This window comes from Leptonychotes weddellii, chromosome 1 (genome assembly GCF_054177405.1).
Source record: "Leptonychotes weddellii isolate Sample4059 chromosome 1, ASM5417740v2, whole genome shotgun sequence".
NCBI classification, from domain to species: domain Eukaryota; kingdom Metazoa; phylum Chordata; class Mammalia; order Carnivora; family Phocidae; genus Leptonychotes; species Leptonychotes weddellii.
This window is the reverse complement of record NC_138369.1, coordinates 6131956-6150220: the sequence shown is the minus strand read 5'-3', so window position 1 is coordinate 6150220 and position 18265 is coordinate 6131956. Positions and strand designations below refer to the sequence as shown.

At 52.5% G+C, this 18265-nt stretch overlaps 1 protein-coding gene across 1 annotated transcript; it reads left to right on the top strand.

The window, feature by feature from the left end:
* The first annotated feature begins 1269 nt into the window (after positions 1 to 1269).
* On the top strand, positions 1270 to 15486 carry DNMT1 (DNA methyltransferase 1). The gene is made up of 19 exons (XM_081812192.1): positions 1270 to 1409; positions 1624 to 1771; positions 2866 to 2981; positions 3163 to 3367; positions 3446 to 3579; positions 4700 to 4873; positions 6591 to 6812; positions 7858 to 8050; positions 8783 to 8867; positions 9048 to 9176; positions 9535 to 9817; positions 10138 to 10279; positions 11530 to 11696; positions 12110 to 12287; positions 12937 to 13132; positions 13437 to 13603; positions 13840 to 13956; positions 14770 to 14860; positions 15132 to 15486. The coding sequence occupies exons 1-19, from the start codon at positions 1357 to 1359 to the stop codon at positions 15164 to 15166; spliced, it is 2835 nt and encodes a 944-aa protein (XP_081668318.1). The 5' UTR covers positions 1270 to 1356; the 3' UTR covers positions 15167 to 15486.
* Positions 15487 to 18265: the final 2779 nt, after the last annotated feature.

Genomic DNA, 18265 nt, shown 5'->3' with positions numbered 1-18265 from the left:
GGAGAAGCAGACTCCCCGCTGAGCAGGGAGCCCGATGTGGGACTCGATCCCGGGACTCCAGGATCATGACCTGAGCCGAAGGCAGTCGCTTAACAAATAAGCCACCCAGGCGCCCCCAATTTTTTTTTTTTTTTAAAGATTTTATTTATTTATTTGAGAGAGAGCACATGAGAGGGGGGAGGGTCAGAGGGAGAAGGAGACTCCCCGCTGAGCAGGGAGCCCGATGCGGGACTCGATCCCAGGACCCTGGGACCATGACCTGGGCTGAAGGCAGACGCTTAACGAATAAGCCACCCAGGCGCCCCCAATTTTTTTTTTTTTAAAGATTTTATTTATTTATTTGAGAGAGAATGAGAGCGAGAGAGCATGAGAGGGCGGAGGGTCAGAAGGAGAAGCAGACTCCCCGCTGAGCAGGGAGCCTGATGCGGGACTCGATCCAGGGACTCCAGGATCATGACCTGAGCCGAAGGCAGTCGCTTAACCAACTGAGCCACCCAGGCGCCCCCAATTTTTTTTTTTTAAGATTTTATTTATTTGAGAGAGAGAATGAGAGCGAGAGAGCATGAGAGGGCAGAGGGTCAGAGGGAGAAGCAGACTCCCCGCTGAGCAGGGAGCCCGATGTGGGACTCGATCCCGGGACTCCAGGATCATGACCTGAGCTGAAGGCAGTCGCTTAACGAATAAGCCACCCAGGCGCCCCCAATTTTTTTTTTAAAGATTTTATTTATTTATTTGAGAGAGAGAGAATGAGAGAGAGCACATGAGAGGGGGGAGGGTCAGAGGGAGAAGCAGACTCCCCGCCGAGTGGGGAGTCCGATGTGGGACTCGATCCCAGGACTCCAGGATCATGACCAGAGCCGAAGGCAGTCGCCCAACCAACTGAGCCATCCAGGCGCCCGACTCACTTTGATTATTTAATAGTGTTTCATTATATGAATATCCCAGCTTATCCCTCTGTTTAATGCTGTGGCAGTGTCCTTGAATGAGGTTTCTTGTGACCGTCTCTACGTAGAAGCAGAATTGCTGGGCTGCGCTTTATAGGTTTAACTTTGGTCTAGAAAACTCCAAAGTGGTGGTGCTGGCTTATCCTTTGAGTTTTGCGAGCTCTCATTTCTCTGCACTCGTCCCAACCCATGCCCTGCTTTTTAAATTTGCTAACCTGGAGGGTGCGAATGCGATCTTGTTCTGAACTTACTTCTCATACTTCACCTAATGAGGCTAAATACAATTTTTTTTAAATCGTAATTCACCGAAAAAATGGTTACCAATGGTTACTAATGGCCGTTTCATTCACTTCTTAAAACTTTTTAGGTTTGTCAACAGCCCGAATGTGGACAATGTAAAGCCTGTAAAGATATGGTTAAGTTTGGTGGTAGCGGACGGAGCAAACAGGCTTGCCAAGAGAGGAGGTAGGTTTGGCTGACGCCGTCCTTGTAGCAGAGGACAATGCCAGCTGGTGGCAGATGAGCTTTGCCCAGGACAGGTGGGCTGAGCTATCCAGAGCAGGCAGCCTTCCCTTGTCTAGCGTTGTCACCGGCCTGTCCCTGTTATCTGACTAAAACATCCCCAGTAGGTTTTACTTTATTATGAAAGGGTATTTGCTTATAACAAGTGACTTTATAGATGCCCCAACATGGCCATGAAGGAGGCAGATGACGATGAAGAAGTCGATGACAATATTCCGGAGATGCCATCACCCAAAAAAATGCATCAGGGGAAGAAAAAGAAACAGAACAAGAATCGGATCTCTTGGGTTGGAGACGCTGTTAAGGTAATTCTGGAGAAGCTTCTCTTCTTATTGTCACATCTCTGAGAAAAGAGTTGTCCCCTCTCTATAACTGCCAAACCGCTTCAGCAGCCTGAGCCCTGGAGCGGAGAAGCCTGCTCGTTTGCCTATGAGAAGAGCAGGGCCCATGGGAGAGGCCAAGGCCCTTGGCCATGCACCAGAAATGTTTTTTGTTGTTGTTTGTTTGTTTTTGTTGTGTGCCCAAAGACTCCTAACACTCCAAAGTGGGCATTTGACACTGTCCTGGGGGTGTCAGGCTGGTTCTCCTTCAAAGCTTGTTTCAAAGAGAGCCATCACTGCCCCCCCTCTGGCCTGGGCGTGGGGGTTTTTGCGACACTAGCAGATTACCTCCCTGTCGTTCTGTGATTGTCTATTGTCTATCTAAGGCACAACTTTTATCAAAGCTGGAGAGCTTTCCTTTCCTTTAGCACTGCTTCCTTGATGTCTGTAAGCCGAAGATCCACTCTGTAGCGTGAGGCCTACCCCTGCCAGATGCTGCTGTAGGCCTGGACGTGGCTAAGCCTCTGTGCTGTGGTGCTGATCCTCTAGGACAGGAGAATAGGCACATGGACTGTCCAGCGGGTGCAGGGCTGGAGGGAGGTTGGGCCCTTGGGGGCTTCCCGAGGAGGCAGCCTCTGAGCTGAGACTCAGAAGGTTGGCGAGGAACCAGCCTCACAAAGATGTGGGGGAGAGGCAGGGCAGAGGCCCTCAGGGGGAACCTGGCTTTCCTGGTGGGAGAAGTAGGTCCTCGTGGCTGACAGGAGTTGGGGCTGGGATGTGGCCTTAGGACCTTGGTGCGAGGAGTTGGGACCGGTGCTAGTTTAAAATCAAATGCTGGAATCTGCTTTGCTGCTGACACTGAAGGGCAGGGCTGACGAGGAGGGAATGTGAGTGCTCTTCATGCAGATTTCCAGCTAAGGGAGGTAGATGTTTTCTGTAGTAGCCAGGTTGGTAGAGGCTCGTGATTTAACAAAATTATTAGGAATTAGGCTTTTATGCAAAGTAATAGGAACAGGTAGGTCAAGCAGAGACTGGACCTTCAAACCCATCCTCACCTGAAATGAAGCTCTTGTTTTCAGACTGATGGGAAGAAGAATTACTTTAAGAAGGTTTGCATCGACTCAGAAACCCTGGAAGTGGGGGACTGTGTCTCTGTTATTCCAGATGACTCCTCAAAACCGCTGTATTTAGCAAGGTTTGTATCTTTTCCTTTGCTTGACTTCAGCACACATTCTCTTAGACAACTAGGAGATGCTTATGTACGGAGAGCCGCAGCGGCTCTTTGCTAGGCTAATTGCAAAAAGAAAACACAAGTTGTCCTAAGTAGATTCAGTCCAGATTTGCCAGTCAGGTGAGTGACTTTCTTCGGACTCCAGGGTCACTGCACTGTGGGAGGACAGCAGCAATGGGCAGATGTTTCATGCCCACTGGTTCTGCGCCGGGACAGACACAGTCCTCGGAGCCACGTCGGACCCCTTGGAGCTCTTCCTGGTGGATGAATGTGAGGACATGCAGCTTTCGTACATCCACAGCAAGGTGAAGGTCGTCTATAAAGCTCCGTCGGAGAACTGGGCCTTGGAGGTGAGTGCCCAGCGCCCCTCGCTTGCACTTCCCTCCCTGCGTGGGGTCATGGCTGACACCGGGTCTTTGTGCTCACAGGGAGGCATGGATCCTGAGGCTCTGATAACGGAGGATGACGGAAAGACCTACTTCTACCAGCTGTGGTATGATCAAGACTACGCGAGATTTGAGTCCCCTCCGAAAACCCAGCCAACGGAGGAGAACAAGTACAAGTGAGTGCGGGCCGGCCCCTGACTCTCATGTGCTGCTGTCTGGCGGGGTTTTTCTCCCCCGCTCATCAAACACCAGCCCGACTTGGTCACAGTTGCTTTAAGTGTATGGACGGCCCGGGTGCGGAGTTACCTTCGTGAGAAGCTCTCCCATCCGGCAGCAGAATGTGTGTTTTTGTGTGCTTCTCGGCCTTTGTGCTACAGACCTTTCATGTTTCTTTGTGTTTCTTAGAGGTTTTCTTTCATAAGTGATACCTCTGATGCTGCTTTATTCTAACTGGTGAGTGACTGCTCTTAGGGAGGCTTTATAAAATTTTCTCTAGGTGTTCAGTGCCCCGTGCCTGCCTTTGTAACCTCTGTACCCCGCCGTTTGGACTCAGCGTGGCACTGGCGCCCCTCCAGCAGCAGCGAGGCTGATGGGGTGAAGGCTGGGAGGCTGCCTTACGTGCTTCTGGGGTTTCTCCCGTTGGCCTGCTGCTGCCTTTTGACTTGATCTCCAGTGAAGGCCATGTCTAGCTCTCCTTTATGGGCTTATTGATGAGAAATAATGAATTTTACCAGCTAGCTTTTCAGCCTATAGAGAGAATGGTAGGAGACTCCTTCAACATGGGGTTCTGACTGAGCCACTCTGCATTTTTGCTTGTGGTGTATTCGTTACCGTGTTCTACATTCTGTTTGTCTTAGGGTTTTTATTATTTTTTTTAATTTTTTTTTTGAAGATTTTATTTATCTGACAGAGAGAGAGACAAGTGAGAGAGGGAACACAAGCAGGGGGGTGGGAGAGGGAGAAGCAGGCTTCCCGCTGAGCAGGGAGCCCGATGCGGGGCTCGGTCAGGACCCGAGCCGAAGGCAGACGCTTAACGACTGAGCCACCCAGGCGCCCCATCTTAGGGTTTTTATATCAAATACTCGAAAGTGGAGTTGACTTGTCATTTTCTTGTGTTATATCTTTGGTCCCAAGTAAGTGTTTTCCAAAGTGTAAACTACAGGAAAGCTGCTTCCTTCAAGTATCTACAAATGTTTTCTGTTGGTCATCAGTCTTTGGATTAGGCCACTGGTTGTTGTTGCTGCAGCCGCTACCAACCAGCTCAGGGCCTTTTGTTTTTGTCCTTCACTCCTTCAGGTTCTGTGTAAGCTGTGCCCGTCTGGCTGAAATGAGGCAAAAAGAAATTCCCAGGGTCCTGGAACAGCTTGAGGACCTGGACACCCGGGTTCTCTACAGCTCGGCCACCAAGAATGGCATCCAGTATCGAGTGGGTGATGGCGTGTACCTCCTCCCCGAGGCCTTCACGTTCAAGTGAGTGCCTGCTCTGCCCAGGTCAGGGCCATAAGCTCTGGACCAGTACAGGGTTGGCTTTGTGATGTCCCCCACCCTGGACCCCGAGGACTAGCTGCTGCCTGAACTGTCACCGTAGTACCTGGTGATCATCGACGGCCAGCTCTCCCGTGTAGAATGCGGCTGGTTCACTGCAGAGTGAAGCTGTAAGCCTGAAGGCAGTCCAAGGATGCCCCGGCTAAGGGGGCGCCAGTACCCATGGTGGGGCCCTGCCCAGCCGTGAGGCTTTGGGGCGGAGACCATCTCCTCTCAGTCCCTGACTGTTCCACGGGAGGATGCTGTCGCCTGCCCGGCTCTTAGGATGAAGTGAGTTGAACGGAAAGCACTTAGCCCAGTGCCTGGCCTAGAGTAAAGATTGAATGAACGGGAGTTGCAATCCCATTTACCTAGAAGTACCGAGACTCTTTGCATATCAGAGGGTTGGGGCTCTTCGGGGACAAATAAAGCCGAGGAAATTCCACACTTGATCGAGTCTTTGTTCTAAGAACTAGCGTGGGGTTGCGTTTACAACCAACACTTTCCGAACTTCTCTGTTTTCCGACTTGCAGTAGCATTTTCCTAAAGTCCCAGTTAGAACCCAGTCCCCACCCTCCGTTCAGTTACTGTGAATTACAGAACAGAGGGCAGGGGACTTCCGGCCTCGGGCAGTTGTGCATGTAGCCCCCTTTAGCCCCGCTGTCCTTGGTGCGTTGGAGAGGGTGCCCAAGGTGCTGTGTGCCCAGGTGCTCGCTGCACAACACAAGCGTCCACGCCGTGCTCGGGGCCCCCTCTGGAACCTGTCAGACTAAGGGGGTGTGGTGGGAAAGCCTGGCAGCTGCCCTCCTCAGGACAGCCTTGAAAGTGTGTAGCCAAATCAGATGACCAGCTGTACCTCAGTAGGCAGGCCAAATTCGGCTTGCCCAGACCACGAGTCTCCACCCCGTGCCTTTTGCAGCATCACCTCCAGGTCAGCACCTGTCAGGAGAGCACAGGTTGTGCCTTGGGAACAAGCCCACAAATGGGGAGGTTGCCTTCTTGCCTTTACTGTGTGTCCATCATGGTTCAACAGGGCACCTGACGGGTTGGGTCACTCGGAATTGAACTGATGGAACCACTGCCTTCTCGGAGCTGCCAGTCTGAGCCAAGGGAAAGCGTCCTGGAGGCTCTCCTGGCAATTTAGTGTTCCCACCTGGAAGTGCTTGTGTGTCCTTTCTCACACTCATTGAGCAGAATGAGTCACATGCCAGAAAGTGCAGTCCTGCCATGTGGCCGGGAGCTGGGCAGATTCAAGCAGTGTCAGCCAGCAGTGCACAGATGGAGAAGGCTCGTTTATTTTTTTAAAGATTTTATTTGAGAGCCCACACGAGTGGGTGGTGCGGCGGGGGGGGGTGGGCGGAGAGGGAGAAGCAGACTCCCCGCTGAGCAGGAAACCTGATGTGGGGTTTAGTCCCAGGACCCCGGGATCATGACCTGAGCTGAAGGCAGATGCTTAACCCACTGAGCCACCCAGGTGCCCTGAGAATGCTCATTTTAAACTATGGGTGAGATTTCATATTTCTCTGTAAATCTTGGGGCACTTAGCTGCATTAGTTTATAAGGTGTTCGAATTAAGTAGTAGTTACTGGCTGGTAAGGAAGGCTGAGGTGATTGCTTTTTATGGTTTCATGTTCGGTTATGCGTAATGCTTGCTTCTCTGCAGTATCAAGCTGTCCAGCCCCGTGAAACGCCCACGGAAGGAGCCTGTGGACGAAGATTTATATCCAGAACACTACCGGAAATACTCTGATTACATCAAAGGCAGTAACCTGGATGCCCCTGAGCCATATCGAATTGGCCGAATAAAAGAAATCTTCTGTATCAAGAAGAGCAATGGCAGGCCCAACGAGACTGACATCAAGATCAGAATCAACAAATTCTACAGGTTGGTGAAGGCCTCTGCTCTTCCAGGAGGCCACACTCTTCTAGAAGTCTGAAATGGGGTTGTAACAGTGATATTTTAAGACTTTGGTAGAGATAGCTGTTTTTCTAAGTGTTTCTCATTATCTGGTGGGTGCTGACAGTGACTTAATTATATTTCATAGCCTTGCTTTAGACCTTTGTTTTATTTTACTTTTTTTATTTTTTTAAAGATTTTATTTATTTGAGAGAACGAGTGAGCAGGGGCAGAGGGAGAGGGAGAAGCAGACTCCCCACCAAGCAGGGAGCCCATTGTGGGGTTCAGTCCCAGGACCCTGGGATCATGACCTGAGCTGAAGGCAGCTGCTTAACCGAGCCACCCAGGTGCCCCTAGACTTTTATTTTAAAGCGACAAGAGTTCTCTCCCCCAGAGAAATCCTTACACAGAAGTCAAGTGTGTGACAAAGTCGGGTGGAATGTCCTGGGCTCTGCCATCTATTTAGGATTGTCTGAGTTCTGTGCCCTCTCCCCGACTCTTCCCATTCTCTCCTCCTGTTCTTCCCAGGCGTCCTTTCCTGTTTCTGGGGTTCCCCTCTGTCTGTCCTTTTCCCAAGTTCTTGGCTTCAGTCAGTCTGCTTCTGGGATCCTAGTAACTCCTAGTGGGTAGGAGCTAACCGGAAAATAATCAGAAATGGGTGTAAGGTTGTTTCACTTAAATAATGTATATCAAAGACTTTTTAAAGTCTTTGTAATAATCATTTGTATTAGCAGAAAAGAAATGAGAAGTCTGGCTAGTATAGGCAAGAGAAGGAAGCCCTAGATGCTTAACGGGCAACAGGCAGCTGTCCTTTGTGGTGAAGGAGACAGCAAATCCCATGCTGAGTTCATGGCAAGGAGTCACTCTGTTGGTCGTGTCAGTGAAGGGGGGGGGGATAGAAATCAAGTTGACCTAATGGGGTTGTGGTCTTTACCGTTGGTTTTCTGAGCACCCCCAGAAATGTGGTGCTGTTTAATTCTTTTGTTAGTTAACAGCAAAAGAGAATTGCTAACCAAGACGCTTCCATTTTCAGGCCAGAGAACACCCACAAGTCTACCCCAGCAAGTTACCATTCAGACATCAACCTGCTTTACTGGAGCGATGAGGAGGTGGTGGTGGACTTCAAGGCCGTGCAGGGCCGCTGTACTGTGGAGTATGGGGAGGACCTGCCTGGGTGCCTCCAGGACTTCTCTGCGGGGGGGCCAGACCGCTTCTACTTCCTTGAGGTGGTACCCTGCACTTACCGGAGGGAGGGGCTTCAGGTCAAAGTTCCAGCCTCCAAGAAAGTAGTGGAAATACCCAGAGTATGAATCTGCGGTATTCAAGTTCTTCTGGAACTTAACACTTTCTTAAGCCAGAAGTAACATTTGAGAGTCCTTATGCACCTACAGTTTATTTGGAGACTACTAGGAGGCCTCTGCTAGCCCTATTAATGTCTTAATGTGAGTTACGGAAAGGTGCCCCTATCCCTGGCGGACTCAGCCCTGCCTCTCAGTCCCTTCGCCCAGAGTCTGTGGCCAGGTGAGGTCTATACGGCTGAGCACTGGTGACTGAGAAAGGATCTGGGAGTCTGTCAATTAAGTTAATAGCTTTTAAATTGTTTGAGCGTGGCTCTTCCTGTGTTAGGTCATCTGAAGTTGATACACGCCTGTGTTTCCCTCATGTTGCACTGTGGATGGCCCAATTATCACTTTGTCTATTTTTAGAATGAGTAGTCCAGGTACTTAGAATAGCAGGAATTCCAGAGTTGGCCACAAAATAATTGTATCATAGAACTCCCCCATCCCCTCCCCGTTTCCAACATAATAAAATCAAAGTATTCTTATTGATGGCTAATTGCTTATGGCCATAATTAGGGAGAAATCAAGTGGATCTTTATCAGATTAACTTAAAGTGTCTTTGTTAGAAAAGGGACCAATGTGTTTCCCTGCCAGACTGTTGTGGTTTTTCCTTCTTAGGCCTATAATGCCAAGAACAAAAGCTTTGAAGATCCTCCAAACCATGCCCGTAGCCCTGGAAACAAAGGGAAAGGGAAGGGTAAAGGTATGTCATTATTCTGCACCGTTCTCTTCAAGTCTGTCTTACATAATTTGGGGACTGATGAATCATTTGGTATGAAAACACAGCTTCTGATGTTACATCATTCTCTGCTGTGAATTCAAAATGAGAGTTTAAGGAGAACAGGTTAGGGCTCTGACCTAACTTGTGGCCTGTCTCTTCCAGGGAAGGGCAGGGCAAAGTCTCAAACGTGTGAGCCGAGTGAACCAGAGACAGAAATTAAACTGCCTAAGCTGCGGACCTTGGATGTGTTTTCTGGCTGTGGGGGGTTGTCGGAAGGATTCCACCAAGCAGGTAAATACCATGAGGGTTTCTCTGCATAACTAGTAAAACTGGGGGCGCCTGGGTGGCTCAGTCCTTAAGCGTCTGCCTTCGGCTCAGGTCATGATCCCAGGGTCCTGGGATCGAGCCCCCGCATCGGGCTCCCTGCTCTGCGGGAAGCCTGCTTCTCCCTCTCCCACTCCCCCTGCTTGTGTTCCGTCTCTCGCTGTGTCTCTCTCTGTCAAATAAATAAAATCTTAAAAAAAAAAAAGGCTAGTAAAACTGGATCAGGCAGGTTCTACCTGGAAGACGTTTCTGGCTCCGGTCACAGTTCTGCCTCGAGTGTGATTCAAGGGGGTTCTTGGCACACATTTGTCCTTGTATGTCCCAGGCATCTCGGAAACACTGTGGGCCATCGAGATGTGGGACCCTGCGGCCCAGGCATTTCGGCTGAACAATCCTGGGTCCACGGTGTTCACGGAGGACTGCAACGTGCTGCTGAAGCTGGTCATGGCCGGGGAGGCGACCAACTCCCGGGGTCAAAAGCTGCCTCAGAAGGGAGACGTGGAGATGCTGTGTGGTGGGCCGCCTTGCCAAGGGTTCAGTGGCATGAACCGCTTCAACTCTCGTACCTACTCCAAGTTCAAGAACTCCCTGGTGGTTTCCTTTCTCAGGTAAACGGAGTAGAAGCCCCGCGCCCAGGGCTGCCTGAGGGTGGCTAGACAGCCCGCCCTGGCACCGCGACGGCACGTGTGCTGGTGGCGCAGGGTCGCTGGGTTAGCTGGTGTGTCTGCTGGAGGCCGTGTGTGCAGGTGAGGCGCCCAGCCCTTGCCTCCAGGGAGTTCACAGCTGGCTTTTGGCAGAGAGACTCGGAGAGTCAGCGAGTGTAGCTTCCCAACGAGCAAACTTCGAGCCTTCGGGTGTAGCCTCTGGTAGAGTAGGTCTTCGTTTGGTGCGTGCGGATGACCCTCGTAGTCTCTGCCACCTCCCACAGCTACTGTGACTACTACCGGCCCCGCTACTTCCTGTTGGAGAACGTCCGGAATTTCGTTTCCTTCAAGCGCTCCATGGTCCTGAAGCTCACTCTCCGCTGCCTCGTCCGCATGGGCTATCAGTGCACCTTCGGCGTGTTGCAGGTGGGCAGACGGCTGTGGCCAGGGAGGGGCTCGGTGGTCCCTGGACTGTGGCACATGGTTTCTAACTGAAAATAGAGTGGAACGGGACAGGCCTGTACTACAGTGACATGTGCCAGTGAGTGTGGGGGAGGTGGCAGCTGGGGCCTGCACCCGCCTCTGCAAAGCTTGCAGCATCCAGGTCTGGGAGCACAGACCCGGTGCGCCAGTAAGTCCGCCTACCTCTTACGGTTTTGAGAGTCGCATCCTCTGGTGCCTGAGGAGGGCCGTGTGTTTCCACCCCCTTTCTCTTGAGAGGGAAGGCTGGTGGTCAACTGCGGAGCTCTAGGTAGCAGATCGATCCCCATGGAGGGTAGGTGAAGCCAGAAGTGCAGAAGGATGGGGCGCCTGGGTGGCTCAGTTGTTGGGCGTCTGCCTTCGGCTCAGGTCGTGATCCCAGGGTCCTGGGATCGAGCCCCGCATCGGGCTCCCTGCTCGGCGGAAAGCCTGCTTCTCCCTCTCCCACTCCCCCTGCTTGTGTTCCTGCTTTTGCTATCTCTCTCTCTCTGTCAAGTAAATAAATAATATTAAAAAAAAAAAATGTGCAGAAGGATGCACAGACTAAACCGTTACCGGTTAGCAAAAATATCTCTCGGGTGAATGTACCCACGTAGGAACCTCAGGAGAAGGTGGAAGATGGTACTCCAGGGAGCGACTGGTAGCTCTGTCTGCACAGACAGAGACTTTGGGTGATCAGCGGGAACTAGGCTTGATCTGCAAAGCAGCTAGTCTGTGTATACCTGTTCAGTAACTAATGGCATAACGAAAGCTGAAGCAATGCTCAAAAATGGGAAGAAAGTCTTGCTGGAAGGTAGTGAGGTCGTGTCTGCGTGAGCGAGGTGCTGGGCTGCCACCCACCCAGCCCCCCCGCCCCCCCAGGTCCAGCCTCCTTGGGTCTTGGGCTCACCCATCAAACCTTGTTGGCAGCGCTTGTGACCACTTGCTGCTGGGTAGGCGGCAGGGCTCCTTGGCTCTCTGCCCGCTCGCTCTTCTCCCCGAGCACTGAGATCACAGGATCCCGCGTAGAGCTCTCGAAAGAGCTGGCTGGAATTGCCAGCACGGTTTACTCCCACCTTCTCCAGGGACTAGTGGCCATCGTGTGGGATCCTTTGTCTTTCATCTGGTCCTACTTCTGTTAGGAGTAAACCTGCTGAGTTAATTAGGGGCTAGCTGGAGGTGCCCGCCTGACTGTGCGTGCCTGGCGCGCTCCACAGGCCGGTCAGTACGGCGTGGCCCAGACGCGGAGGCGGGCCATCATCCTGGCCGCAGCTCCCGGAGAGAAGCTTCCCCTGTTCCCGGAGCCACTGCACGTGTTCGCGCCGCGGGCCTGCCAGCTGAGTGTCGTGGTGGACGACAAGAAGTTCGTCAGCAACATCACCAGGTGGGAGCCCCCCCTTGCCCTGCTGTGTTCCCTGGGAGGTGTGGTGTTGGTGGGCCTCTCGAGAGGCCAGAGCTGAGCAGAGCGTGTCAGAGCAGGCAGCGTGGTGCGGGCCTGCCGCACAAGCGCTTTACCTCCTCTGGTCATGCTCTGACCTCTGGGTGAGGGCTGCACGCAGGGCAGCAGCTGGACCCGGTCGTGGCCGTGAGCTGAGCCCGTAGCGCAGCTTGTCCTCTTTGTACACAGGGTCTAAGAAGGATGCCGCCCTCATGAGCTTGGGCGGCCCTTGGACTTCTGAGCTAGGTTGTCCTCCCTGGAGGGGGCCGTGCCAGCCGTCAGGATGTGGCACCTGCAACATGAGGGACAGTCGTGGCCTGGGTCCCCAGAGTTGTCAGCAGCCTGCTGTGCTGTTGCAGGTTAAGCTCGGGCCCGTTCCGAACCATCACCGTGCGGGACACCATGTCTGACCTCCCTGAGGTCCGGAATGGAGCTTCGGCACTGGAGATCTTGTACAATGGGGAGCCTCAGTCCTGGTTCCAGAGGCAGCTCCGGGGCTCACAGTACCAGCCCATCCTCAGGGACCACATCTGTAAGGTAACAGTGCCTTCGAGCAGGGCCAGCCTGGTCGGACCAGTGGCCTCATGAGAATGGAACATGTGGTTGGAGCCCAGCCAGGGCTTAGGGTGGGAGGCAGGATCTGAGCCTGGCCCCTTCCAGCTCAGCCTAAATCAGCATCCTCTCAGCTGGCTCCCGCCCTCACCTCCTTGCTTCCTGCTTTTCTTGCCACTACCGTTCATGCCCCCTGCAGCAGCACACGGTCACAGAGCGTCCGAGCTGCTGCTCTTCCTGAGCAGGTGTCTGGCCACTGCCCCTCTGACCGACCTCGTCTCTTCTGCCCATGTTCTGTGTGTTCTCCCAGATACACCAAACCCAGCTCTTCCTCTAGCTGGTTCTCTGATCCTGCTGGGCTCTGCTCACCTGTCACCACCTCAGAGAAGCCCTCTCGGCTTGCCCTTCACCCACTCTCCCACATGCTGTTCCATGTCCCTGCTCTGCTACCTTCATGGCACGTGCAGTCCCCAGGTTGTCGATTTGGGCTACTGTTTTGTCTCCCACAATGGGATACAAACCCCTTGGGGGTTCCTGTTTCCGGTGCCGAGAATGGTGGTGCCCAGCCTACCATGGGTGCTTAAATGCTCCCTGATTGAAGTGACGGACAGTGGGCCCTGCTGTGCATTTTCAGGACATGAGTGCATTGGTGGCCGCCCGCATGCGGCACATCCCTCTGGCGCCCGGCTCAGACTGGCGCGACCTGCCGAATATCGAGGTGCGACTCTCCGATGGCACCATGGCCAGGAAGCTGCGCTACACGTACCATGATAAGAAGAACGGCTGCAGCAGCACTGGGGCCCTCCGCGGGGTCTGCTCCTGTGTGGAAGGTGGGGACCCTGCCGGTGCCCTGGGTGGGGCTTCCCTTGGGTTTACCTTGAACCACCGTCCCAGCCCCCTCATCTTCTGATCACCTGCAGCAGTACGGGGGGCTCCCAGCAGGAGATACTGGGGGCTGCCGCTCACGGACCTGAGGCCCCGGGCAAGGCACAGACACGCCGAACCTAGATGGCCCTGCTGTAAATAGATGCTGAGCGCATGAAGTCGTAAAAGCTTTGTCTGCGGCTGGGGACTGTTGGCTGCTCTGTCCCTCCCGTTCCATAACCACAGTCTCATCGCAGCCCTCTCTTCTAGCGGGCAAAGCCTGTGACTCTGCGGCTAGACAGTTCAACACGCTCATCCCCTGGTGCTTGCCCCACACTGGAAACAGGCACAACCACTGGGCCGGCCTCTACGGACGGCTGGAGTGGGATGGCTTCTTCAGCACCACCGTCACCAACCCTGAGCCCATGGGCAAGCAGGTAGGTCTGAGGACTGGGGTCGTGCCTGGGAGGGGACCGAGGCATGGGCTCGGCAGGTGGGGCCGGCCCTGACAGGCTAGCACGCCTCACCACCTCCTGCCTCTGTGTTGACGGAGACCGACTCAGCCATCGAGGCCTAGGCTGGAGTTTCCTGTGGGGCAGCTTCCCTCCTCCTGCCCCAAAGGGCAGGTGGGCCCAGTTTCGTTCCCCTTCCCCACCTCCCCTTTCGCCCCCAGGGCCGCGTCCTGCACCCTGAGCAGCACCGCGTTGTGAGTGTGCGGGAGTGCGCCCGCTCCCAGGGCTTCCCGGACACCTACCGGCTGTTTGGCAACATCCTAGATAAGCACCGACAGGTCAGTGGGGAGCGGGGCCCGGCCTGCTTTTTCTCTGTCCTCGAGGAGGGGCCGAACGGGGTCTGACACAGAGTGGCCCTGATGGGAGAGGGGCCGCTCTGTCTGACCAGGGAGAAGCAGGACTCACATGGTCACTTCTGAGGGGACGCTGAGCACCCGGAGTTTGTTGGCCGATCGGCCTCAGTATCCCCAGGAAGGAGGGACCCTGTCCCTAGGGCCCAGGGTGCTCGCAAGTCAGGCTGTCGTTAAGCACATCGGTTGCTGTTTACAGCTCTGAGGCAGGTTTAGCCCAAAGGAAAGTTCCAGGGCACTGAATTTCAGTGAAGGAGCAGAGTAAATGTGCATCGGTGAAAACTCACAGTTGCTACGGGTGGGAATGAACCAACAATCCCTTGGGTGTTGAGTTGGCTGTTTCTTAAATGTATTTCCGTCTAAGTAATGCCTGCACATGGCTCACAAAGCCAACAGTGCCTGGGCTTATAGCAGAAACCTCCTGCCTCCCCCCGCCCCGAAGTCCTGTTCTCTAGAAACAACCCCTCTTAGCCAGAAGTGAGGCATGGTGACATCCATGTCTGGATCTGAGCTTTTCTAAAGCCCTTTAAAGGCCGTTCTTCTGTGGGTGGGTCTTGACACGGGGTTTGGGGTGTGAAGATGGGCTGGTTGGAGGGTCCCAGAGCCATCTTGGTGGCAGGGTTTTGCAGGCCCATGTGAGCAGGAGACCTGGGCCTTTGTGCCCTCATCATCGTTCTGAGAAGAGGCTGGTGCTGACCCCAGCCGTGCCACACCAGGCATCTCCCTCCTTCCCTCCTGCAGGTGGGGAACGCTGTGCCGCCGCCCCTGGCCAAAGCCATTGGCTTGGAGATCAAGCGCTGTATGTTGGCCAAAGCTCGAGAGAGTGCCTCAGGTACGGTGGGGGCAGTGGGCGTGCTGTTGGCTCAGGGCCCTTTCCTCAGACGCTAGCCAGGGCAGCCGGGGAATCTCTGGGGAACACCTGGGAGCAGTCTCACTGAATGTTCATCCCGAGCTGCTGCAGGTGCTTGTTTGATGGGCCATTAACATCGACACCTGGCTGTTAACACGGCCCTTGATTTTAGCCTGTTTGTTATGCTTGTCTGTTCCTTAGTGTAACGTCGTATGTGTGCTCTGCAGTGACTTTACTTTTTATTTCTCTTTAGTGAAAATCAAGGAGGAGGAAACTACTAAGGACTAGTTTTGCCCTCCCGTCGCCTTGTTTCTGGCACCAGGGATCCCCACCATGCACTGATGTTGTATTTTTAACATGTCAATCTGTCAGTTCAAGTGTGTCGTTCACGGTGTTTGTGGCCTTGGCTGACATGAAACTGTTCTGTGAGGTTTGCTTATCAACTAATGACTTAGTGATCAAACTGTGCAGTACTTTGTGCATTCTGGATTTTAAAAGTTTTTTATTATGCGTTATATCAAATCTACCACTGTATGAGTGGAAATTAAGACTTTATGTAGTTTTTATATGTTGTAATATTTCTTCAAATAAATCTCTCCTATAAATCACCCTGGCTGGTGGCTTGTGATTTCTGAGGAGCTTCCAGCTGACTCTCTCTCAACTGGGTCTGGATGAGTGTGGGCTCCTCGGAGGTGTCGGTCTGAAGTCAGATGACTCGAAGTGTGCCATGTACATGCTTGGGGTGGAGGTTAACTTGCGACAGGTCTGTCCAAGGAGACGCAAGTGGAATTCATTAGTGTGGCTTCCAGGAAAACCTTTTAAAGGAGCAGTCTTCGTTGGCCTTCCCCAGTGTAGCCCTTCTTTGCTCTAGAATGGACTGGGATGCCTGGTGGTACAGCAGCCATCTTGTGACCATGAGGGTAGAAGCCCTGTGTAGTGGATGGTGGAGAAAGAGAGGAGTCGCTCGGAGCCGTGGCCTGGTACCCACAGACAAACTAGATCTTTTAGGTAGGCTTCCTGGGCGTTCAGCCTAATTCAGTCCTACTGAATTCTAAGACAAACCTTTTCCTTGGTTTATCTTTGGTAAAGGACTTGCTGTAAAATGCCAACAAAGCAGAAGCAGACAAAGAAGTGTTAGTCACCGGCACCCACGACAGAGGACCACTGGTGGGATGAGGAACACCCGTCCTACCACCTATACCGGGAAACGACGCCCTTGGTGGCCCTTCGGCTGTCGCTTTCCCCTCAGGTCTTAGTCATAAGAGTGGAGGACTAAACCTAGTTCAAACGTAAAACTTAAAACTACTTTCCTACTAAGGGGCTAGATGTTTCCCTCCTGTTTCAAAGAGCACCGCACTGAACATTGCTGTACACGGGTTTCCATCTCCTTCAGGGAAATACTTGGGGGCTCCTGGATCATTGAGTGTAAATGTTTTCTGTTTCTACTTCAGAACATTGACAGACCAACCCCGTTAGGGGTCTTAACGCTGCTCCCACCAACAGTATAACTTTCCTTTAGTGTACCCTGGCTTTTGCTGTTTTAATCCTCATCAATGGCCTAGAGAGACCCTTGTGAGCATTTTAAGGAGCGATTGAACATCTTCAGGTGTCCGATGGCCCCTGGAAGTTGTTCCTTGTCTCTGATGCTGCGGGACTTGGTCCTTGCCGGTTGCTGTTTGGGCATTAGATTTTCCCCCTTGCTTGTTGCTTGGATCTTGAGTCGTCCTATCTTTGCCATATAGGACTCTTATTTTTAGGGGTTAGATTTACATTTGTCTGCTTTTCTGTTATTCAGAGCCTAAGTGTAAAGGTCCTCCCTACCCCCCAGATCCAAAACTAGCGCTTTCTTCCGTATTTCTATGACCCCTCCTTTTTAACATTGCTTCTGTAAGGTTGAAAATAAACACCTCAACTTATTTATTGACCGGGTAACAAATGTACCTGGGGAACACAACAGCTTGATGTGGTGCCTGGTAAAGTTCTCCCATAAGATTTTATTTCCCAGTTATACCTTCTGTTTGCCCCCTGTCCTTTTTTTTTTAAGCTAAAAATTCATTTAGAAAGTGTATTGTGAAGGGGCGCCTGGGTGGCTCTGTTGGTTAAGCATCTGACTCTTGATTTTGGCTCAGGTCATGATCTCAGGGTCCTGGGATTAAGCCCCCCCTTCTGGCTCCGCACTCAGTGGGGAGTCTGTTTCAAGATTCTCCCTCTGCCCCCGTCTTAAAAAAAAAAAAAGTCTATTGTGAGTAGAGTGAGAAGTATGTTAAATCTTTTTTTTTAAGATTTTATTTATTTAATTATGAGAGAGAGCGAGAGACAGCGTGAGAGGGAACACAAGCAGGGGGAGTGGGAGAGGGAGAAGCAGGCTTCCAGCCAGGCAGGGAACCTGATGCGGGGATCGATCCCAGGACCCTGGGATCATGACCTGAGCCGAAGGCAGTCACTTAACCAACGGAGCCACCCAGGCGCCCCAGAAGTATGTTAAATCTTTTCCCCATTTCTAAACCCCTTGATCAAGACAACAGAGTCCTTACCTCCTGAAGACCTCCTCTGCCCGAGTACAGCATGTGTATTTGATTTTTCCCTGTTACAAAGAGTGGCATTGATTAAAACTACACCTCAAAAGCTATCCTACCTGCGAATGTCTTGCTGGGCCCCTGGTTTGGTTCTGTTTTGTTTCTGTCGAGGTCTGATAGGAAACCAGTCCTGAACATACAGCTTGTATTTTGATAAATGAACCCACATCCCTTTTTTTTTTTTTTAAGATTTTATTTGTCAGAGCGAGCACAAGCAGGGGGAAGTGGCAGACAGAGGGAGAAGCAGGCTCCTCGCTGAGCAGGGAGCCCGATGCGGGGCTCGATCCCAGGACCCTGGGATCATGACCTGAGCTGAAGGCAGACGCTTAACCGACTGAGCCACCCAGGCATCCCAGATGAACCCACATCCTTAAGCTGTAGAACATCTCCATCACTCCAGAATCCCCTTGTGTCCCTCCCCACCTCCTCACCCCCCTTCCCCTGCCATCAGGCAACCCCTGGTCCAATTGGGTCTCCGTGGAGGACTTAGAGCTATTCAGTTCAGTGTGGGCTCTTGCATCTGGTTCCTTTCACTCAGTGTGATGTTTTGGAGAGTCATCTAGAATGCCAATGTCTGTCACCAATTTGTCCCTACTTATTACTAAGTAGAAGGAATGCCTTTATTTTAAACTGTTTGTTAGGGTGCCTGGCTGGCTCAGTCAGTGGAGTGTTCAACTCTCGATCTTGGGGTTGTGAGTTTGAGCCCCATGTTGGGTGTAGAGATTACTTAAAAATAGCTTAGTAGGGGCGCCTGGGTGGCTCAGTCATTAAGCCTCTGCCTTCGGCTCAGGTCATGATCCCGGGGTCCCGG

What these genes read in the sequence shown, in the direction of transcription:
- DNMT1 (XM_081812192.1), top strand. Translation starts at nt 1,357, where the DNA reads ATGGTTAAGTTTGGTGGTAGCGGACGGAGCAAACAGGCTTGCCAAGAG. An exon ending in AGGGAAAGGGAAGGGTAAAG is followed by an intron (nt 8,868 to 9,047) that starts GTATGTCATTAT and finishes TGTCTCTTCCAG; the next exon opens with GGAAGGGCAGGGCAAAGTCT. An exon ending in GGAAGGATTCCACCAAGCAG is followed by an intron (nt 9,177 to 9,534) that starts GTAAATACCATG and finishes TGTATGTCCCAG; the next exon opens with GCATCTCGGAAACACTGTGG.